General features: G+C 43.3%; 1 protein-coding gene across 9 annotated transcripts in view; it reads right to left on the bottom strand.

Annotated features, from left to right (window-relative positions):
• Positions 1-18,814, bottom strand: part of atp8a2 (ATPase phospholipid transporting 8A2) — a 48,748-nt gene that overhangs the window by 10,714 nt on the left and 19,220 nt on the right. For all 9 annotated transcript variants that reach the window (XR_013911470.1, XM_026179572.2, XM_026179567.2 and 6 more), the window contains 7 exons: positions 18,190-18,254; positions 9,680-9,852; positions 3,763-3,946; positions 2,435-2,545; positions 1,053-1,127; positions 567-689; positions 37-115 (listed from right to left, as the gene is read on the bottom strand). Coding sequence is in view for 8 of the 9 variants with exons in the window: in XM_026179572.2 (XP_026035357.1) it covers positions 37-115; positions 567-689; positions 1,053-1,127; positions 2,435-2,545; positions 3,763-3,946; positions 9,680-9,852; positions 18,190-18,254 (810 nt within the window). In the remaining variant the exon portion in view is untranslated. The remainder of the gene's footprint in view (positions 1-36; positions 116-566; positions 690-1,052; positions 1,128-2,434; positions 2,546-3,762; positions 3,947-9,679; positions 9,853-18,189; positions 18,255-18,814) is intronic.

The following is an 18,814-nucleotide window of genomic DNA, read 5'->3' as shown; positions in this document are numbered from 1 at the left end:
CGCTTGCAGAAGGATGATCTGGGCAGGCTTACTTACCGTGCTCTAACATTTTGAGTGGAAACCAAAAGAGAATAATTGAATGAATCAGTGCATTGATGCAGTGTCCCCAGAACACCTGAAAGAAGGAGAAGGACACAGAAAGAGAGGAGGTGGAGGTGGAGGAGAGGGACAGTGGAAAACAAGTCAGTATAAATTAATGCCAAAACACATAAATGCTCCATCCCCCTAAACTTCTAAACACACAAAAACATACAAAAACAGCAATTCCTCACAAGAGCACACAACTCCCACTGTTCTAGTGCCATCAAAAGTGAGCTCTGGTACACACACACACGCACACAGAGTAGGTTAAGCTGCTGGTGTACCCTGTAAAATGAAAGACTTCCTTATTCTCGCATTATGAATCTCATTATGGTTTGCAATGGAAACATCCCAGACTCCATAGCCCCCCCCCCTTGTTTACTTGCCAAAGTCCCAAACAAACAGCTGGCATCACTCATCGAATCCTGAAGCCAAAAGGACAGATCTAAATGTGCGTGTGTGTCTGCGAACATCTGCGCACGTACTTTGGTGTTGAAGCCCTCGGCATTCTGGGTTATTCGGTAGAGCTGCGGGAAGCGGAGCATGTTCTGCTGGCTGCACGGCCGGTCAAATATCCCCAGAGTGAACGGAGGCAGAGCGGTAAATATCTGCAGCACACAGAGGTCACACATGCGCAGCCTTTAAAACGCTTAATGACAAATACAGTGCCTGCACATATTCTTTATTTATATCAGACTATGAGCATCAAAACGGCTTCACCTCTGCACACAACACCTGCTTTGTAAGTAAAAGTGCTCTGCATTTCCCCTGAAGTAATTCGCAGTCACCAGAACACATGCATACACTTTCAAACCAAAAGAGCTGTGAGGAGAAGACAAAGCAGAGTGCTACTCATACTGAGAGATAGAGTGAAAGATAACAATCGATATCCAGCAAGTGGAAAGTGTAACAGCGAAGGAGGGTGAGTGGGGTAATGGAAAATTGTCAGATAGTGAAGGGTGGATACTCACCACGTTGTAGAGGCCTATGCACCAGCGTTCAAAGAGGATCTGGCCAGAGAACCCGTTCACAAAGGCAAACCAGAGCTGGGACACAAAGAGAGGGATGAGAGGAACAATAGTGAAGGGTAAAACTGCCTTAGGGAGGTCCTCACAGTAAAAGCAGCAGGGGGAAAATGACAAAATGAGGTAGTGGTGTTAGAAAAACGTCCTTTTTTAAGACTTAATTATTCAGATGGCAACAGCATGTCTTTATATGCATATAATAAAAATCCTCGTACAACAGTTAAACTTGCTTTGCCGCTAACAAGCATTAAAACCCCCTCTTAATGCCGGTTTTGTCTGGACCTCAAAATCAATTTCAGCTAATTCACCGAAACACTGTAACTGAATGCGCCTCGGGTAAACCCTCATTAGCTCTTTAATACACACACACACACACACACACACACACAAACACACACACCGACAGCAGACACAGGCAGATCTGTGGACAGATAAAGAAAATGTTTGGGGCCGCTGGTGGGAGTTGTGGCATTCCTGGGGCATACAGTGGAGAATACAGCCTAAGGGTGAGGCCTGATACACAAAAACCTCTCTCTTATACACACACACACACACACACACACACACACACACACACACACACACACACACACGCACACACGCATGTGCGCACCATCCCCCTATGCTGTCTCCACTAAGTGGACAGAGACAGTCTATAACCTTTGGCCTAAAGAGCTCTGCTGGAAGCCAGCTATGTGAGATAATTGTGGAAACACACAAACGCACACACAGAGTGGTGGTGTGAGTGGGACCGTGGGCTACATGAGGACCTGCACCTGCTGGCATCCTTAATGTCAGACAGAGGGGTAAGAGGGGTTGGAGAGAGCACAGCTGTCAAATACCCCTCATAGCAGCCCCTTCATCACTCACACGCAAACGCAGTCATGTTTCACTTCTGATGACAACAAACTGATTTAAGTTCATTTCCTTAAGACTTTTACTATAACAACAACTACACCTTTCAACCCTTAAACCAAGTCTTCCTTGTGAAATTTAATGATTTATTAGGATTTTCTGTCCTCAAAAGGCCCTGAGGCCCCAGCTATGTGACTGTGTAAATAGATACGTGTCCCAACTTCATGAGCAATACAAGTACACACACAGAGAGACAACAGTCGACCTTTGGAGCCAAGGTCTCGTCAGTGCTACACAGTTTTTTAAGTGTGTGTGTTTGTGTGTGTTCGCAAACGCAAGCAGGACAGAAAGCAGACACCAGAAGGGCACCTCGTCCATCACTGTCAGCCGTGTCGACAAACAGCTGCAAAATGTCTCTGTTAATGTAACTGTGTGTGTGTAAAAGAGACAGGGTGTGGTGGCGACGCTCTTACCTCTATTATGTAGAGGACCACATTCTTGTAGAAACAGTAGAGGATGCACTTTGTGACGCGGTTATAGCTCCACGCCCCGTGGACCAGCAGAAGCTTCTCCAAGTAGGAGAACTACCGAATCAGAGAGGAGACAAAGACAGACACTCGGTCAATCACTCGGAGGGAAAACAAAAGGCTAGAAAGCAAAAACTTGAGGCAGTAATGGAGCACAGGGTATGTATCAAGAATGCGACCGGGAGAAAGGAAAGCTGAGGCAAGAGGAGGCCTGCTGATAAAGATAAGCAAAGAGACAGGCAACGCAGACAGTGAAAGTGGCAGAATGTGTCTGTGTGAGAGATACAGATACAAAGAAGACTCCAGAGTAACTAGGACACAGAGAGAGATTTTTTTCATCCTTCAAAGGGAACAACGGATACACATAACAGAGGTTTTATTTACACAAAAGAGAGATTTGGGGAATTATATCTAGGAAAGCCTGAATTTATGCAGGTTAAAGTCTCACTGAGATTAAAGCTCTCTCTTAGCCAGGAGGGTGGCACTTATTGTAACAGCTGCTGGCATAAACAATCGCAGTAAAGTACGAGTGGGTGAACAGAACCAGATCCAGATCATACGCTACAAAATATCAACACAAAAGGGTCCAATTTCAAATGAATATAAGTGCAACTTTTAGAGCAATCACACCGACCATGAGAGCTATTTTCACAATCCTTTAAAACTGAACTACCCTCCATAGCTTCAACTCCTTCTTGACAATTTTAAGCAAATAATTAAAAGTATAATAACAGATAATTATGCCTTCCTCTAGCATTCCTTTAGAGTTTTTGTAAGGTTTTAAGACTGCGACATCAACAGTGATTTTTTTTCCTCCATGAAAAACTTACATGAATTGCACAATAAATAAATAAAATGTTGTATGTAGCAAATATGATACAAATAAAACTTTACAGGGCTAAACAATGTGCATACAAGTAGACAATGAAACCTTCTCTGAAATGAAAAAGCATCAAAAACAGAAAAAAAGAGGAATTTCAGCTCATAGTTTGACTAGGTTTTATTTTAGGACGCAGATGTTTGTGATGAGCAGCGTTCGGATCGATAACATGATCCTACACAGATCCGTGTAAGTCAGCTGTCCCCTGAGGGAAGGTTAAAGATCAACACGAGCTGAACGGTGAGCAGGTCAGCAGTCAGCGCCTGTCCCTTTGCAGGGGTTTCAAGCCGAACGAGCGTCCCTTCCTTATCTGTGTTCGAGTAAAGCCTGTAAACATTTTCATAAGAACCTAGCCGTGCACGTCTGTTTGTCTCCGCGCTACGTTTCTACCCACCTGTGCGATGGAGTAGTCGGAGGAGTTGGTGGCCTGCATGCCCTCGTTGCCGCTGATCCCCACTCCAACGTGAGCCGTCTGAATCATCCCCACGTCGTTCGCGCCGTCGCCGATCGCCAGCGTGATGGCTTTCACGTGTTTCTTCACCATATCCACGATCTCAGACTTCTGCAGCGGAGACACCCTGCAGACGCAACAAGAAAAAAAAAAAAGAGGCGATATTAAATGTGTTGGAGGAAACTGGAGGCAGGGCGATGGAAAGATTAAAGTGTGTTTTGAGGAGAAAGCAAAGAAGCGAGCCACTGCGTAAGAAGAATAAAGCCTGGGAAGCACAGGTTGGGAAACAGTTGGAAGGGAAGAAGAAAGAGATGGATGAGAGGCTGAAACACACACACACACACACACACACACACACACACACACACACACACACACACGCACAAACCCATGTAAGTGCACATTTGTATAAACAGATCAAAAGCAAGTTACCCCACATCTTATTAGCAGCACAGTGAATCATTGTTTCCTAATACCTGTTAAAGTGCAGTAAACACAGCACTGCAAAGTGCTCCAAAGTGTGTGTGTGTGTGTGTGTGTGTGTGTGTGTGTGTGTGTGCAGGGAGCTTCCAGCAGTACTCCACCCTCTTGACCTGTATCACTGATCCTCAGTCTACAACCGGTTCTGTCTCCTCAGTGACAATGGAGACGTGCAGAGATCCGATTACAGACGCCTCCCTCAGGGCCACAGAGAGTGGATAAGTGTCATGCTGCATTTGCTAAAGAGATGGGTATATTTTGTCAAATTTTATGGTGCCGTGTAATTCATCTGCAGACAAATAAGAAGAAGCCCCATCCAGGGCCGTGGCTAATTTTCCTTCTGTTGTGCTGGATTTCTGTTTGGCTTTAATAAAAAACTTTGGGATCTGATGGGGGTTTTTTTTGTTTTGTTTTTACCCCTAGTAATCATTTGTTTTCCCTACCAGTGAAAGAAACTGTGAACGCTTTAAATCAGAAAGCACAAACTAGCATGTGAATTTAACCCGCTGAAGAAGATGAGGATACTGACAAAGCTCAGATCTATTAATGTGTGAAGAAAGATGTTGGGAGATCTTCTACCAGTCTGCGGTAGCATCGGTGCCAGCAGGATCAAAAAACTCATTCACAAGGCTGGGAACATCAGTTTCCAGAATCAGGAGGCCTTTGAGTGAGTGACGGACAGGAGGTCGCTGAACAAACTGCTCTCCATCATGGACAGTCTACCTCACCCGCTCCAGGCAGCAGAGCTCCTTCTCCCTCAGACTTTATTCAGCACAGCTGCCGAAACAACGCCTCAGGAAATCATTCCTGCAGTTCTCTGTGAAACTGTACAATAACTCTCCTTTCTGTGACAGGTGAGCACACTTGTCGGGCATTCGATTCCACACACATATATTTCTGTATTAAACCTTCTTGCAGCTGTTTCTCAGATTTATAGCGCACATATTATTTATTACTGCAATTTGCACTACTCTCTTTTACAGTCTCACTCTTCTTTTTTTACTTTAACTTAACATCATTTTATTTTAATAAAATAAATTCAATCACCGTTCTACATATCAAATGTTGTATTTCTCTCAGTTTCAGGCTCTTACTATCCGCCTGTGTCACTTTTACTTTAACTGTGTCGGTTTTTTATTGTTGACTACTGTTAATCTTTAACCTGCTGCAGTAGCAGAGTAATTACCCTTGCAGGGGTCAATAAAGTATTTATGTTATGTGTAGTATGAATGTGTGCGAATGTCAGATAGAAAAAGCACTTAAATGTGGAAAAAAAGTGGTGATGAGGGTGAATGATGGATGTTGTATAATAAGCCTAAAGATTTCTATTAGAACGTGATTATTAGAATGTTTAGAGGAAATTATTATCTTTAGCTAATTTAAAGTGGGATATTCTAAGAAAAACACAAGTAACAGTTCAGTTTTATAAACATATATTCAGCTGCTGTTCTGATGCAGTTTTCCCGTTTAAAGTCAGAGAAATACGATATTCCTTCGTTTCTGGTGGGGTACTGGTTATGCCAGGACTTAATATACGTGGTGAATTATGCATTTAGATATGTAAGAGGAGTTTCTTTTTTCTGGGCCATTTAAAGAATTCAATACTAGCAAGACGGTGTAACGAGGGACAGAGCGTGCCTCATGGCTGGCGAGCTTTGACGGAGATTGTGTGGGAAAGCAATCCAGCCCCACACACACACTGTTTACATTTTCAGTGCTTGCATTCTGGACACAGCAGCTAAGACTGAATTTGTCTTCTGTTTGCAAAACCTGCTTCGTATGAGGAGGCATTCCCACTGCGTGCCGTTCACATGCACGCTGCTTACACGAGTCTTGTCATTACTACCTGCATGTCGTACGGTGAAAGCAAATATGTCTCCAAAGGACGAGACGTGGGAGAAAAGTGATACTGGGGCTGGGATTAAAGCCACTCCCTACAGTACAGTATGAAACAAAAACATCGTACAGCATCTTAAGACAGGATGTTTGTGTTTTTTATAAAGTACAGATTCATCCAATAAATCATCCTCACTTGGAGTTAAAAAGTGGCTTTGAGAGTTATCAGGCAGCAGAAAGTAGCTACTGGCTGCATTACAAGAGATTAGTCCAAATCCAGTTATTAAATATTTATATTACATTTCACTGATTATAGTTATTACCTGAGCCTCTGTGATGCATTAGGTGATGGGAATTTGAGAATCAACACTGGACTTAAAAGTGTGCCCAATACTTTTCCTAGAAAGAGGAGGAGTCACCCTCACAATGACTGTTTGTATGGTACGAACAGGCCTCACTCCTGGGAGCTCAGCACAAGCAGTGACTCACCACCTCATTCATCAGTGCTGCAGTAATCATATTAGAAAAATGAAGTTATGTGCAGCTGTATGAGCCATCACATGGAAGCAGAGCAAAATATGATGCTTTTATAAGGGTATGGGAAAATGAAATTACGTGCGCGTGCATGCACGCATCCGGCTGAGGTCTGCAGGTCATAAAGACGGTCTGTCCTCTGTGAATATGTAAAGAGCATGTCCCAGTCGAGCTGGAATCACAGAACCGGGAGGTCTGCTTGGCATGCTTAAGAAGCAAAAATCAGACCAGCGCACACACACGCCTCACACCCTGCACCACAGGACATTTGAGGGGGGAAACCTCAAAGAGAGCTACTGCTGAATGATGGGATCAACCTCTGCTCTTTGTTTTTTCCTGTTTCTGCATCCGAAGTGTGTGTGTGTGTGTGCGCACAAGTCCGCCTTTGCGTCTCTTGGCCTCAAACCGCAAATCTCTCCTCGTCGCGCTCTCTGTCTCACTCTACCTTTCCCCTAAACACCGCTAACAGTGTCTGCGATTGTGTAAAGTGAAGTCGGGGGAGATAAAAGGCTCCCAGCGCTCTTCACGGTGGAACTGAGCAGAAAATAAGCAGCCACCGAGTCCTCCTATAAACAAACGCGCAGTGGAGTCGGGAACCCAAGCGTATGAGTGCGCTCGGCTCCTCGGGCCCCTGAGACGCGCACGCATTCCCGCGTGGTGAAACATCGCACACATACAGTAGGTGAGAAACAACTAACTGACAATCCGGCTCTTTAACGTCAAAGCTATGGCACTCGGTGCAGCAACCTCACCGTAACCACTCATTAAAGGAGTATTGGTTCTCAGCATAGGACCTCCCAGGGGGACATAAGATAAATGGCGTCATGGTAAGATTACAAGACAACAAAACAGGACAAAGTGAGCTGCGTTTTTGCCTTTGAACGTTTTCTAATCTATGTTGTTTTTGTGATATCCAGGAACCTTGAAATTAGACACTATTACACCAAAGCAGTTGGCAAACCTACCATGTTTTTTGTTTTGTTAAAAAAAACAAAACCTAACAACACCCAAATATTGATCAGAATCAGTCATTTCTTTGCAGTTTTTGGATAAATTATAATATATTTTCAGTGCAGCTGTTTTCAAAGAGGGCCTGCTTATTCAAATGTGTTTTAAAACCAGACAAGGGCTCAGCAGATGTGCTTAAACTAATTATGATGCTGTTCAGTCTAGTCTGCTAACGTTTAACATGTCTTAGCCAGAGGAGGAAGGAGTCGAGAAACCGAACGAGGGAGGGAGGAAGGTAGAGAGAGATGCAGGGAGAGAGGCAAGGGTATAGCAAGTAAAGGATGCAGGAAAGGAAGCTTGAGGCTGTTTGCAAGGCCTGTGAGACCTGAGTCCGGATATGGCTTGTAAGTGCAAGGAAGAGTCAATTACGTGCCTCCCGGCTAACACATGCTCACACGCGCATGCACGTCTGCACTCACACACACACACACATGCAGAGAGACAAAAAGACGAGTGGAAACTCTTTTTTTAAACATCACAGCTGCTGCTGAGTGAAACATACCCAAAAAAGGGAACATGCAGTAAACATTCATTGAACAGACCACACTTTGTATCAATGGAAATATATAACGGTCATGACTAGGTGTGTGTGTGTCTGTGTGTGTGTTGGTGCCCATTCCAGGGGTACCGGCAGTAAGTGAGTCATGACTTTGACATTTCCAAGCAGCCTAGTGTATTACATCGTCCCTGCTGTGCAACAGGACAGGCCTTTATCGTCCTCATTCATTTGCTGTCTGTGGGCAACCGGTAACCTTTGCAAACTGGCACATGTGCAGGTAATGAAGTCCTCCACATGGACACTTTATCCACAACTTAAAAACCCGCCTGTGTGAAGTGGATCTTTTTCTTAAGTGCTTGTGTATATTTTTTTTCTTTCAGATGATTGTTCTAATGAAGTTCACAAATTCAAAGGAGCTGTTTGGGCATTTAAAACGTCACAGATTAATGTGTCTTTACAGCACGCAGCCTCAGAAATCACCTGAGGAGGAACAGCTGTGTTCACACAGGTATCGACCCTGGGAACCAAATAAATCTGCGAGCACGTGTTTTAACATCTCTGGCACGAAGCGTCTGGCCTGCTTAAACAGATTTTCACTCGACCGTGCCAGGCCAGGCCAGGCCAGGCCAGGCCAGGCCAGGCCAGGCCAGGCCAATCACAGCTGTTTAATATCAGCCGGCTGCAGCACGATGATTGACGTCTCTGCACGCTGTAGTGTGTTTACATTTTTCTGTCTGTTCAGCTGTGGCCAGATGCATTCAGACTGATTCACATTTCCACACTAGGCAATGCAACACTAGTTGTGTCTAAGTAGAAAAGATAATGAGGTAGAAGCCTGTCTTTATATTTAGTTTTTTTCTTTTGTTGCTGCCTTTGTGTTTGGATAGTCTACATATTTTACCCCAGCTGAGTAGAGGTATTGAAATAAAGAAAACCAAAGACTTCAGGTAGAAATTTTGCATTAAAGCAAATATAAGTTTGTGGAAAAGCTTTCATTTTTCATTCTCACACTGGGACTTTCCCACAGCAGCACAATCACGTTGTGTATCTGTAAAACAGTTTGGTACAGAGCGTCATTGTTTTCCTCACAGAAAAAAATGACTTTTTGCAGAGTAATTTGTAAACTTTGTCCAAAGTGTTACGGACAAAGCGCTGTTGAAACACACGTTTCAACAGGATTATCAGCGATCATGCCCTTTTTATGAGAAACCCATTTTTTCTATGATTTAAACAAAGACAATCTGGCATTTCGCTTTCCATTTCTTTGATTATTTCTTTGGGCTTTTTCTCTTTGTTAGATTGGGCAGTGAAGCAGAGACAGGGAGAGATTGGGGAAAGATACACAGGCCTGGAGTCAAACACAGGCTGCTGCATTTAGAGATGAATACCTGCTCAACCTGTGATTCTATTTGTAAATTACTTCAGGCATTTATGAGTAATTGCAGATAACCAATAATACCTGTGTGTATATGTATATGCATTTGATAAATGAGCTTTCCCTACCGGCAGCAGATGACGGCTTTGCAGGACAATGCCAAATCAAGGAAGGCCTGGCGGAGCTCAAAGGACAGGGCGTATTTCAATGTCTGGCCATCGATGATCAACGCCAGCTCGTTTTCCTTCTTCAGAGACTCGCCGAGGGAAGAGCAGTGAGCTGTCAGCGTGTCACGAGTAGCCTGCAAGAGGACAAACACACAGAAGGGAGGACTGAGTTTGCCATTAAAGTCAGCAACTAACTCATAGCTACCCTGTAACCATGAACTCACTACTAATCGCCAAACATCTTGGATCTTTATCTGCGCCATAACCAGTAATAGCTCTAAATCAGACTCGGTGTTACGCGATCTTGCCGCAGAGCTTTCAAACAACCGCATTTCCAGGTTTTTTACGTTTTTGTGGCCTCGCAAAGTAGTAAAAAAATGTAAATCGCACACATCAAAAAACACAGAGACCAATTTGTTGAAAGGTCAAAACCGCTGGCAGTAAATTGAAGACATACGCTGCATGCGCTGGTCGCGCAGTTCGCTTTCATCTGGAGAAACTATTTGCTTCTGTGTACACCAAACAATTAACAACGCTAATATAAAGTTCACAGTTGCTCTAGACTTCATCACTACATGCTGATGGTATGAAGTCCTGGAGGCATTTTCATCGTGTAATTAAATCCTAAAGCTTCTCCTCACAAAGCAGCAACAAAAGAGAGAGAGAAAGAGAGAGAGAGAGGCACATAACAAGAGGGGAAAAGGTAACAAAGACAGACGGGGCTAAATGCATCATTCACATGTATGTGTACATGTGTTTGTGTTAATGCCAGCTCGCCTGCAGGCCAGTAGTTTGGGGCAGTTTTGATGGAGCTCTTGATAATAGAGGAACAGGGATTAATAGAGAAAATAAACATCCCACCGGGATGTAATGAATTCCATGTGGAGAGGCAGACGTGCTACAAGCCTTCCTGCTCGCCACCACACGCACACATCCTATTGTTAACTGCGCCTTTAGCTTCCAAATAGAAGCTGATAACCGGTGAGAAATGAATCCATAATCATCCAACAAACAGAGACGGCTAAGACAAATCAGAGTCGCAGCTCTGACTTTGTGGCGACTTGTTTTACATTCAGGATTTTGCCAGGTGGACTCGGAAAAGCGGAAAGCCAATCAAAACCACTCCAGCGTTAAACAGATGGAGCTTGAATGTTTTATCCATCAAGTGGAGCAAACAGCTCGCTAGCTCTACCTGGGGACAGTTTTGGTAGTTTTACATGTGGAATTCAGATTATTCCCGTAATAAACGAGGAATGACGTAAAATGAAATGACCTATAACAAGAAGTGTTTGTGGAAACATGAGTAATAGAGCTGAATACATGGCGAGCTGCTACACAAGACAAAAACTCTAGACACAAAAGTGCGCAAACACTTGAAGATTTGGCGCCGGTAAGAATCCGCTCGGGCCCTCGCAGCGGGTTATTGGCACCCGTCTGACCTCAGAGGATCCCGTGACTGACAGAGAGACGACCCCTCTGTCCACTGATCAGCATGCGCTAGAGACGACGCAGATAACACGCTCACATATACATGCATGTAACGCAATCATCTGAACAATGCCGCCTCTCTTCTTCTCGCCAAATAGCGATGCACACATGCGTACCCTCGGCACACAAGCGTCCCTCCTCTCCCCAAAAATTCCCTGCTCTTGTTTTCTCAGCCTGAGGCTGTGTGTTTTTCTTTGTATGCCGGAATTCCTGTTTGCATTCACCTTTTTTTTTTTCCCCAAACAGGGGGAAAGGAAAACAAAAGCATAATGAAAGGATTAAAGGAGATTATAGGTTGTCTGAGTTCTGAATCTAAAAGGTGGCTCTCGTGTGTGTCTGGCTGTGTCTTTGCATCTTGTTTTTAGGGGAGAAAACCATGTGTATGCATGCATGAGAGTATATGATTGCATGTAGGCACGTGTACGCATGCAGTGTGTGTGTGAGAGATGGAGACTGGACAAAAACGTTTCCCTCAGCTCATCACAGCATGAGGACAGGAAGTAAACCCCCTCTCCCTACTTCTAATGTTATATTAAAATAATTTATTACTGTTATTAAAAAAAGCACAACAGTCATTTATTTTTATTTTAAAAAGTCAACAATGTCTGTTTCTGATGAAAAAAAGTGACTAATTACAGCACTGTGGAAAAAATCTTGAGCCACTCCCTCATTTCTTTACGTTTTGCTTCCAAGGATCTCGGATGGAATTTTATGAAGTGGTCTTGAGCAACAGCTCTCCTGCCATGTTTTTCTTTGGACACTGGCTGCTTTTTCACTCACTTTCAGTCCAGAACCTAATCATTTTCTTGGGAATCGTTTTAGTTTGTTTAAGCCACTTAACACTGACCGCTGACCTGTGAATCACTCAACCATAAAAAAAAGACACCCAACTCAAGGGATGAACCAGTGTTCTGTCTGCACATTTGTTCCAATTTCTTTCTTTGAATCTCTGAAAAATAACAAAATAACACACTTTGACAGGCACAAAATAGCATTTTTAAACAAACAAGGTGATTCACAGGTCAGGACAGTACAACAGTGTGTGTTTACAGGCCACGAAGAAGACTGTATTTTAGCCAGTGGTGATGGAGATCTTATTAAAAACTACTGAAGTTACGAACACAGAAAACTACCATCAGAATTTGATCTACCATATAATATCATCTGGAAAACATCTGATCTACAACAACTTCATTTTAATGATCCCAAACACACTGCCAATGCAGTTAAACCATGCCTTGATATAAAAAACACAGTGAAACACTATCAGTCATGGATCGGCCTCCTCAGAACTCAGCATTATTGAAGCAGTGTTGGATCATCTTGACAGAAAACAAAAGGCAGCCAAAATCCAAAGCAGAGCTTTGAAGCTCCTTTAAAAAACCTGGAGAACTATTCCTGAAGTCTACATGAAGAAATGACGAGAAAGCTTCCAAAGACAGTTCAGGCTGCGTTGGAAAATAAAGGTGGTCATAGCAAATATCGACTTTCAAGCTCATTAGAATTGTACAACCTCTAGTTGCCTTATATACTGTGTTTCCATGTATGTTTGCATGTTTCAATAAATCACTGCACGTCTCTCCTGTTCCCTCTCCCTGAGCCACCCCTCAAAACGTTTGCACAGTTCTGTAGCTATATTAGATATAAATTGCACAGATTTCTGTCTAATCAGATATCACTATCAGACTCACTGCCTTTGCTGTACATATGGATCATGCTTACTGCACGAGGTCCATTCTGAGCCAGGGGTGGACAGGCACAATGCAAAGTAAAACACCAACCAATGACGTCTTGCAGAACGGTTTGTGGGTTTGATTTTTGAGGATTTCCTCAACATGACACGATCGAATGTGTTTGGAGACAGTCTACATTTTCTCATTCATGTTCCAGTTTACTTAGTGGAAGCAAAAACATCCAGATTATACACCGTATCTGACATTTATCATTGCCTTAACCAGATTAAGTATCAGATCATGAAGGTGGGAGGGATGGGAGGTGGTGGGGTGGGGGTGTTAAGCGTTACTAGTACAGCACATTGACTTGTCACAGCAAGTTTAGCCAACATTTCACTGGCAGTTAAAACAGGACATAATGAGCAGACAGGTCCTGCAAAGAGTCGTAGAAGTTTAAAAAGGCGACTAAGGTACAGTAGCTAGCTCCTAAAGCTAAAAAGTATCCGTTTCCAGAACAGAAAACTACAATAAAAATGTTTTCTTCCTGACTAAACATTGTTATGGATCCTTTTGAGCTGTTTTTGTGTTAAGACAATCTTCTAACACTTTCCCAAAGGAAAGAAAAAATCCTGGAGGAAAAATAATGCAATATGTTGTAGTTTCTCTATTTCTCACGCTAAAATGTTCTATCTTTGGAGACCCTGGAGGAAAAAAAGTGTAATTCTTTGATTGCACCACTTGCAAAATGACAGATCTCATTAGCAAGCATTTTAGATTCCAAACTAAATGTTTATTTTTCATATGCATCTGGTCTGGAAGAAACCAGACACTCTCTAACCTCTAAACACACACACACTCCATGCGCACACTCTTTGCACACTATGCTCACAGGCCCTTCTGCGTGGAATTTTATCAGGTTTATATTTGGATCGCAAAATGAGCAGGATCATAGAGGCGGTTTGAGATATCGCAGGTCTCCTTCCCTTATTGCACACTTTACCGCAGACAGCGCACGCAGAAACAAACATGCACGTCTCTCCCTTTATATAAATGAACGCAAGGAGGACGCTTGAATTTGATTCATTCCAGGCCACCTACTCCAAAGATGGCGTAATCACTCGCCCCGTCATGATAAATGTCCTTCGAGTGTAAAATATACAAAACAAAGGCGACTAAAGAGAGAAGAAGTTTAAAAAAAAAATACAAGGAAAGAAGGAAAGACAGAAGGCGAGGAGTGTGAAGCAGACGCAGGGGAAAACTCAAACACAGAGAGCCGCTGAGTGAAAAGAAGGCGGAGAAGGATGTGCTCGTTTTTGCAGTGCACAGTCTGTCACCGGTAAGATTTAATACACCGTTTAATTATCATATTGTGCATCTGTGCAAACATCCACATCCTCTGCTGCTGGGAACACATGTTAGGCTTTAACAAAAAGGCGCCTGCTGTTTAAAACTTCTACAACCTTGAAAAATGTAAAAAACATTTAAAAGAAATGTCGGAACGACAGAGAATGCAAGTTGAGGCACAACAAAATGTGCGTGTCTGCATTTGCACGCGTGCATAAAAATGATGAATGAGCAGAAGACAGGCGTTGTTTGTTTAGGAGTTGTACTGCGGGCAGTGTGACGAGGGCCTGGGGATTGTGGGAAAGCTGGATGAAATTTATGTTCAGGACTAACAAGGTGATGAGGGCAACATGTGCCACTGCTTCTTGGGTAGACTGTGCAAAGTATGTGTGTGGATTCAAAGTCAGATGTATGGAGGTAATAAGAACGAGACTTCTCTAATGACTGCACAGAAACAGCCAGGGCAAAGATGTGTGTCAGGCTGTGTGTGTGTGGCATGTGATTTTAAGGTGACAGATGGCGCTTGTCACAGCTTCAGTGCTCGCAAACCGTTTACCCAGGAGGCATTGCTCACAGGGTTTGTTTTGATGAGGAGGAGGACCAAAAGGAGATCGCGTTACCACTCACTCATCGCCCTCACATGGTTCAAGCCAAACTCCTCGCCCCCTCTTTTTTTTCTAAGTCTCGTCCTCCGGTCGCTTCCAGATTGTCTATATCATACATAAAGCACAATAAACACACTCTCATGTTTGCGCAAAGATGGACACAGATTTTGCCGCTCTTCTTGACTCTCTGTCTAAAACACACACACATATTTGCTGTTACAAAATCACACAGGGTGTGTGGTCAAATCCTGTGCGAAGAGAGAGCGCTGACAGATGTGGAGGCAGCAGCGCGAAGCAGACGAAACGGAGAACGGGGCTCGGTGGGGAAGAAGGGGAGAGGAGAGGGTGTCGCATCTGCTGGCCTAGATCCACTGCAAAGATCATCCTGCCTACGGATAAGAGAGGGTGTGAAAGACGTGAGACTTTAAAAAAAAAAAGAGAACAAGTGACACAGCTTCTGCATTCACTCATGTCCAAGTCGCACTTTTGAGTTATTTTAAGTGTCAGAGAAGTGTCGCCGAAGACGGCGGTGCTTTTATCTGCGTCATTCCCGACCAGAGCTCTCTGAGGCTGTCCCGATAAGAAGGCACGACTGTCATCAGCGCGCGCACTTGCATGTTTCTCGTCTTGCAAACATGTGAAGATTAATTCGATGTTTACAGGATGAGTAAACAGCGATGACAAAGGGATGTCATCCTGTGTCGTTTTTTTGCTGCTTTGCATTTACAACCACTTTAAAGTGCGTCCGTCCTGCAAACACCGCAAGCTTGAAGGCATATTTTATATCGCTACGCGTGGCGCTTCATTTATGTTTCACGTCAGCCAGCTGTGACTCTTCCTGCCTATGTGTGTAAGTTGCATTTTTGACCTGCAGCCAAATGAAATGTGTTTGTTCAACCAACAAACAAGTCCATCTGAATCAAAACAGTATCTTTTTCTTTTTTTAAACTCAGACTTATGAGATTCTGCCTTTTGTCCTGACCCTGCTGCACAAGAAAGTTGGAACAAACTACAGAAGAGCCTCCCTAGAGCTGGTGAACATTTGAAATCTTGCTCAAGGACACATCAGCAGGGTGAATTGTCCCCATTAAAGTGAACGGAGGCCAAACTTTGAAGCTTAAAAATAGATTTCCTGCTAAGTTGTTTTAATTTATTATCAAAAGAAAAACACTGAAACATACTTCCTGGCATGTTTCAGGTTTTACTTTGAAAAATATCCAGTGGCTGCTTACGTGTTTATATCAGACTTTTTCTCCTTAGTTTTAGCTGCAATGTGATTTTATTTAACTCTCATGTATAGAAAAATTTAACTTCTGTATGAATACAAAGTTTTCTTTTCTGACCTGCAGCCCCACATAAAATGAACCTTTAACTTAGATGATACTGAGCCTACCTCAGCCTATTCATTATTTGTGTAGAGCAATTTTATAAGGAAGTTGGGCTTAAAATTCCACTGAAAATCAGTTGCAACGGGTCTTACAGAGTGGCAGAAGGTTGATTCTCTTAATCTGGACTTCTTCGGTCTCAGCTGACTTACAGGTTTCCCCAATCCTATAAACATTACATTTGCACAATGACTGAAACCAGCCCACTGAATGAACAATGGGCTGTGAGGCCAGTTCCTTGATCATTAAAATGCAAAAATGTTCTTACGGAGTGATTAATCCAAATTTAAAGCTTTTTGGTTTGAATCATCGTCAGTATGTAGCCATAGATCGGCCTCCCCAGAGCAGAGACCTCAGCAATATTAAAGCAGTGTGGGATCATCTTGACAGAAAACAGAACGAAAGGCAGCCAACATCTGAAGAAGAGCTTTGAATGTCCTTCAAGAAGCCTGGAGAACTATTCCTGAAGACTACTTAAAGAATTTACAAGAAAGCTGTTTAAGAGAGTTCAGACTGTGTTGAAAAATTAAGGTGGTCACACCAAATATTAACCTTTAAGCTTGTTAGAACTGTACAAACTCCTTCCTTTATATACTATATTTCCATGTATAAATGCACATGTTTTAAGAAATCTCTGCACTAATTTCCAATTTTCCTAGCCCTAAAAAACCTTTTGATAATTACATTTAGTCCAAGTGAAAGTTCAGTTCTGAGATGGAGTACCACAAACCCATCAGGCTTGAAACTGTACACGATCAGCGTGGGAGACAGTCTGCCATAATATATTTTACAAACCAGTTTAGGATTGATCCGCTTACAGCGCTAAGATTAGTTTTCACCCTTGTGTCCTAATAGGCAATTCCCAGTGTAGAGTACCCTCGTTACCTTAACGTTAAATGCTTACCCCATCAAATTCAATTGATTTAGCATCTAAGTGGCCTGCATGTTATCTGACCAGCAGTTCCCCAAATCTAAGAGCTTTCAGACATCACTTTGCTAATTTTGACAGAGTAAACTTTACCAGTCAGAGCTTTACAATTCAGCATAATGCAAGAATCCAAAACAATTAAAAGTGCACAGCTTTACACTTAAATTCATAATCGTCACCAACAATAAAATCCATTCAGACCAGTAAACCATATTATGGAGGGATCATGCCGGAGACAAATCCAATTACTCTACAAACCCACAGTCCAGGAAACACACCATCTGCACACTGACTTATATGAGGCTAGAAAATTCTGAATGTAAACACAGAGATCTCTTTATGAATGCTTACCACACAATACACACATATAAACAAATAAACTAATACAAGGGCACACACAGAGTGCTTAAACTTGAAATTTACGAGTCATAATCTCCCGTGTCTTCCATAAAAACAAACCGAGTAATGGTGATTATATTTGTGCGAGCGCACACATGGGACTCAGGGAGACTGTCTGAAAGACAGGGACACATGACAGCAATCAAGCCACTTAGGTGAAGCAGTCACACAAGGAGGTTGAATGCAAAGAACACATAACTGGGGTTAGAAAATCTAATCGAGAGTAAAGGAATGTCTCAGATCTCAAAATAGCAACAGGATCATAAAGTGACTGAACACATAAGCTGTGTTCATTCTTCTGGGATTTAGCTTGAAATAGGAAATGATAAAAGAAGGAGAGACCACTGTAAGAGCACTGAAAGCGCTGTATGTGGAAGAGACCGAGGGGCAAAGAAGCGATAGCGCAGTGTTTGTCTCTTTTCATCCCTTTCTCCAAAGAGGACACCAGAGACTTTAATTACCTGCACCTGTGAACACACAAAGAGCCCCACCCACCGATCTTGGCTGCAGACCACACCCTTGTTCCCACGGTAACCTTCTTAAGACCCCCACCACACAGCCCACTATCTCCTAAAAGTCAACAAAAAGTCTCAACGCTGTACAAAGTATCCAGAGGCACGAAGGAGGAGGAAGAGGCCTGCCTACTCACGTCCAGCGAGTCCTCGTTGACGATGATGAGGGACATGCCGTGTGTCACCAGGCGACAGGAGTAACCTGAGAAACAGAAACAGATAAGTGGAGGGTAGAGGAGGAGGAGGAGGAGGAGGAGGAGGAGGGTTTTCTCAAACCCAAAACACAGGTGAAAACTCGACACAGTCCTGGCTCACACACACACACACACACACACACACACACACACACACACACACACACACACACACACACACACACCAATATGAGTTCCTTCACCAGCCTGTGACCAGCCTTATTTCCCTGCAGTAAATCAGGAAATCAACGCTCATACACACTTTGACAAGATGATCTGCGCCATCTCTGAGGATGCCCCAGCTTTTAAACTTGGAGCGACAAGTGTCAGCTCACATTTTCCTCTTCCCGTCATTGTTTTTTTGGACGTCTGCCACCAACTTTCTCCACGACTGCCAAGACACTAAACCCACTCATGTCACCGCAGTCCCCCAGACGGTGGCTACACTGGTCGCAGGCACTTTCCACTTAGAGAATGGAGGCATCTCAGGCATCTCACAGCCCGCATAATGCCTGCTATTCTTCCAGCCATGATTTCATTAACTCCACAATACATTCAGTTTGCTACG

Source organism: Astatotilapia calliptera, chromosome 9 (genome assembly GCF_964374335.1).
Source record: "Astatotilapia calliptera chromosome 9, fAstCal68.1, whole genome shotgun sequence".
NCBI lineage: Eukaryota > Metazoa > Chordata > Actinopteri > Cichliformes > Cichlidae > Astatotilapia > Astatotilapia calliptera.
The sequence above is the reverse complement of the archived record's forward strand: the minus strand, read 5'-3'. Positions and strand labels throughout refer to the sequence as shown.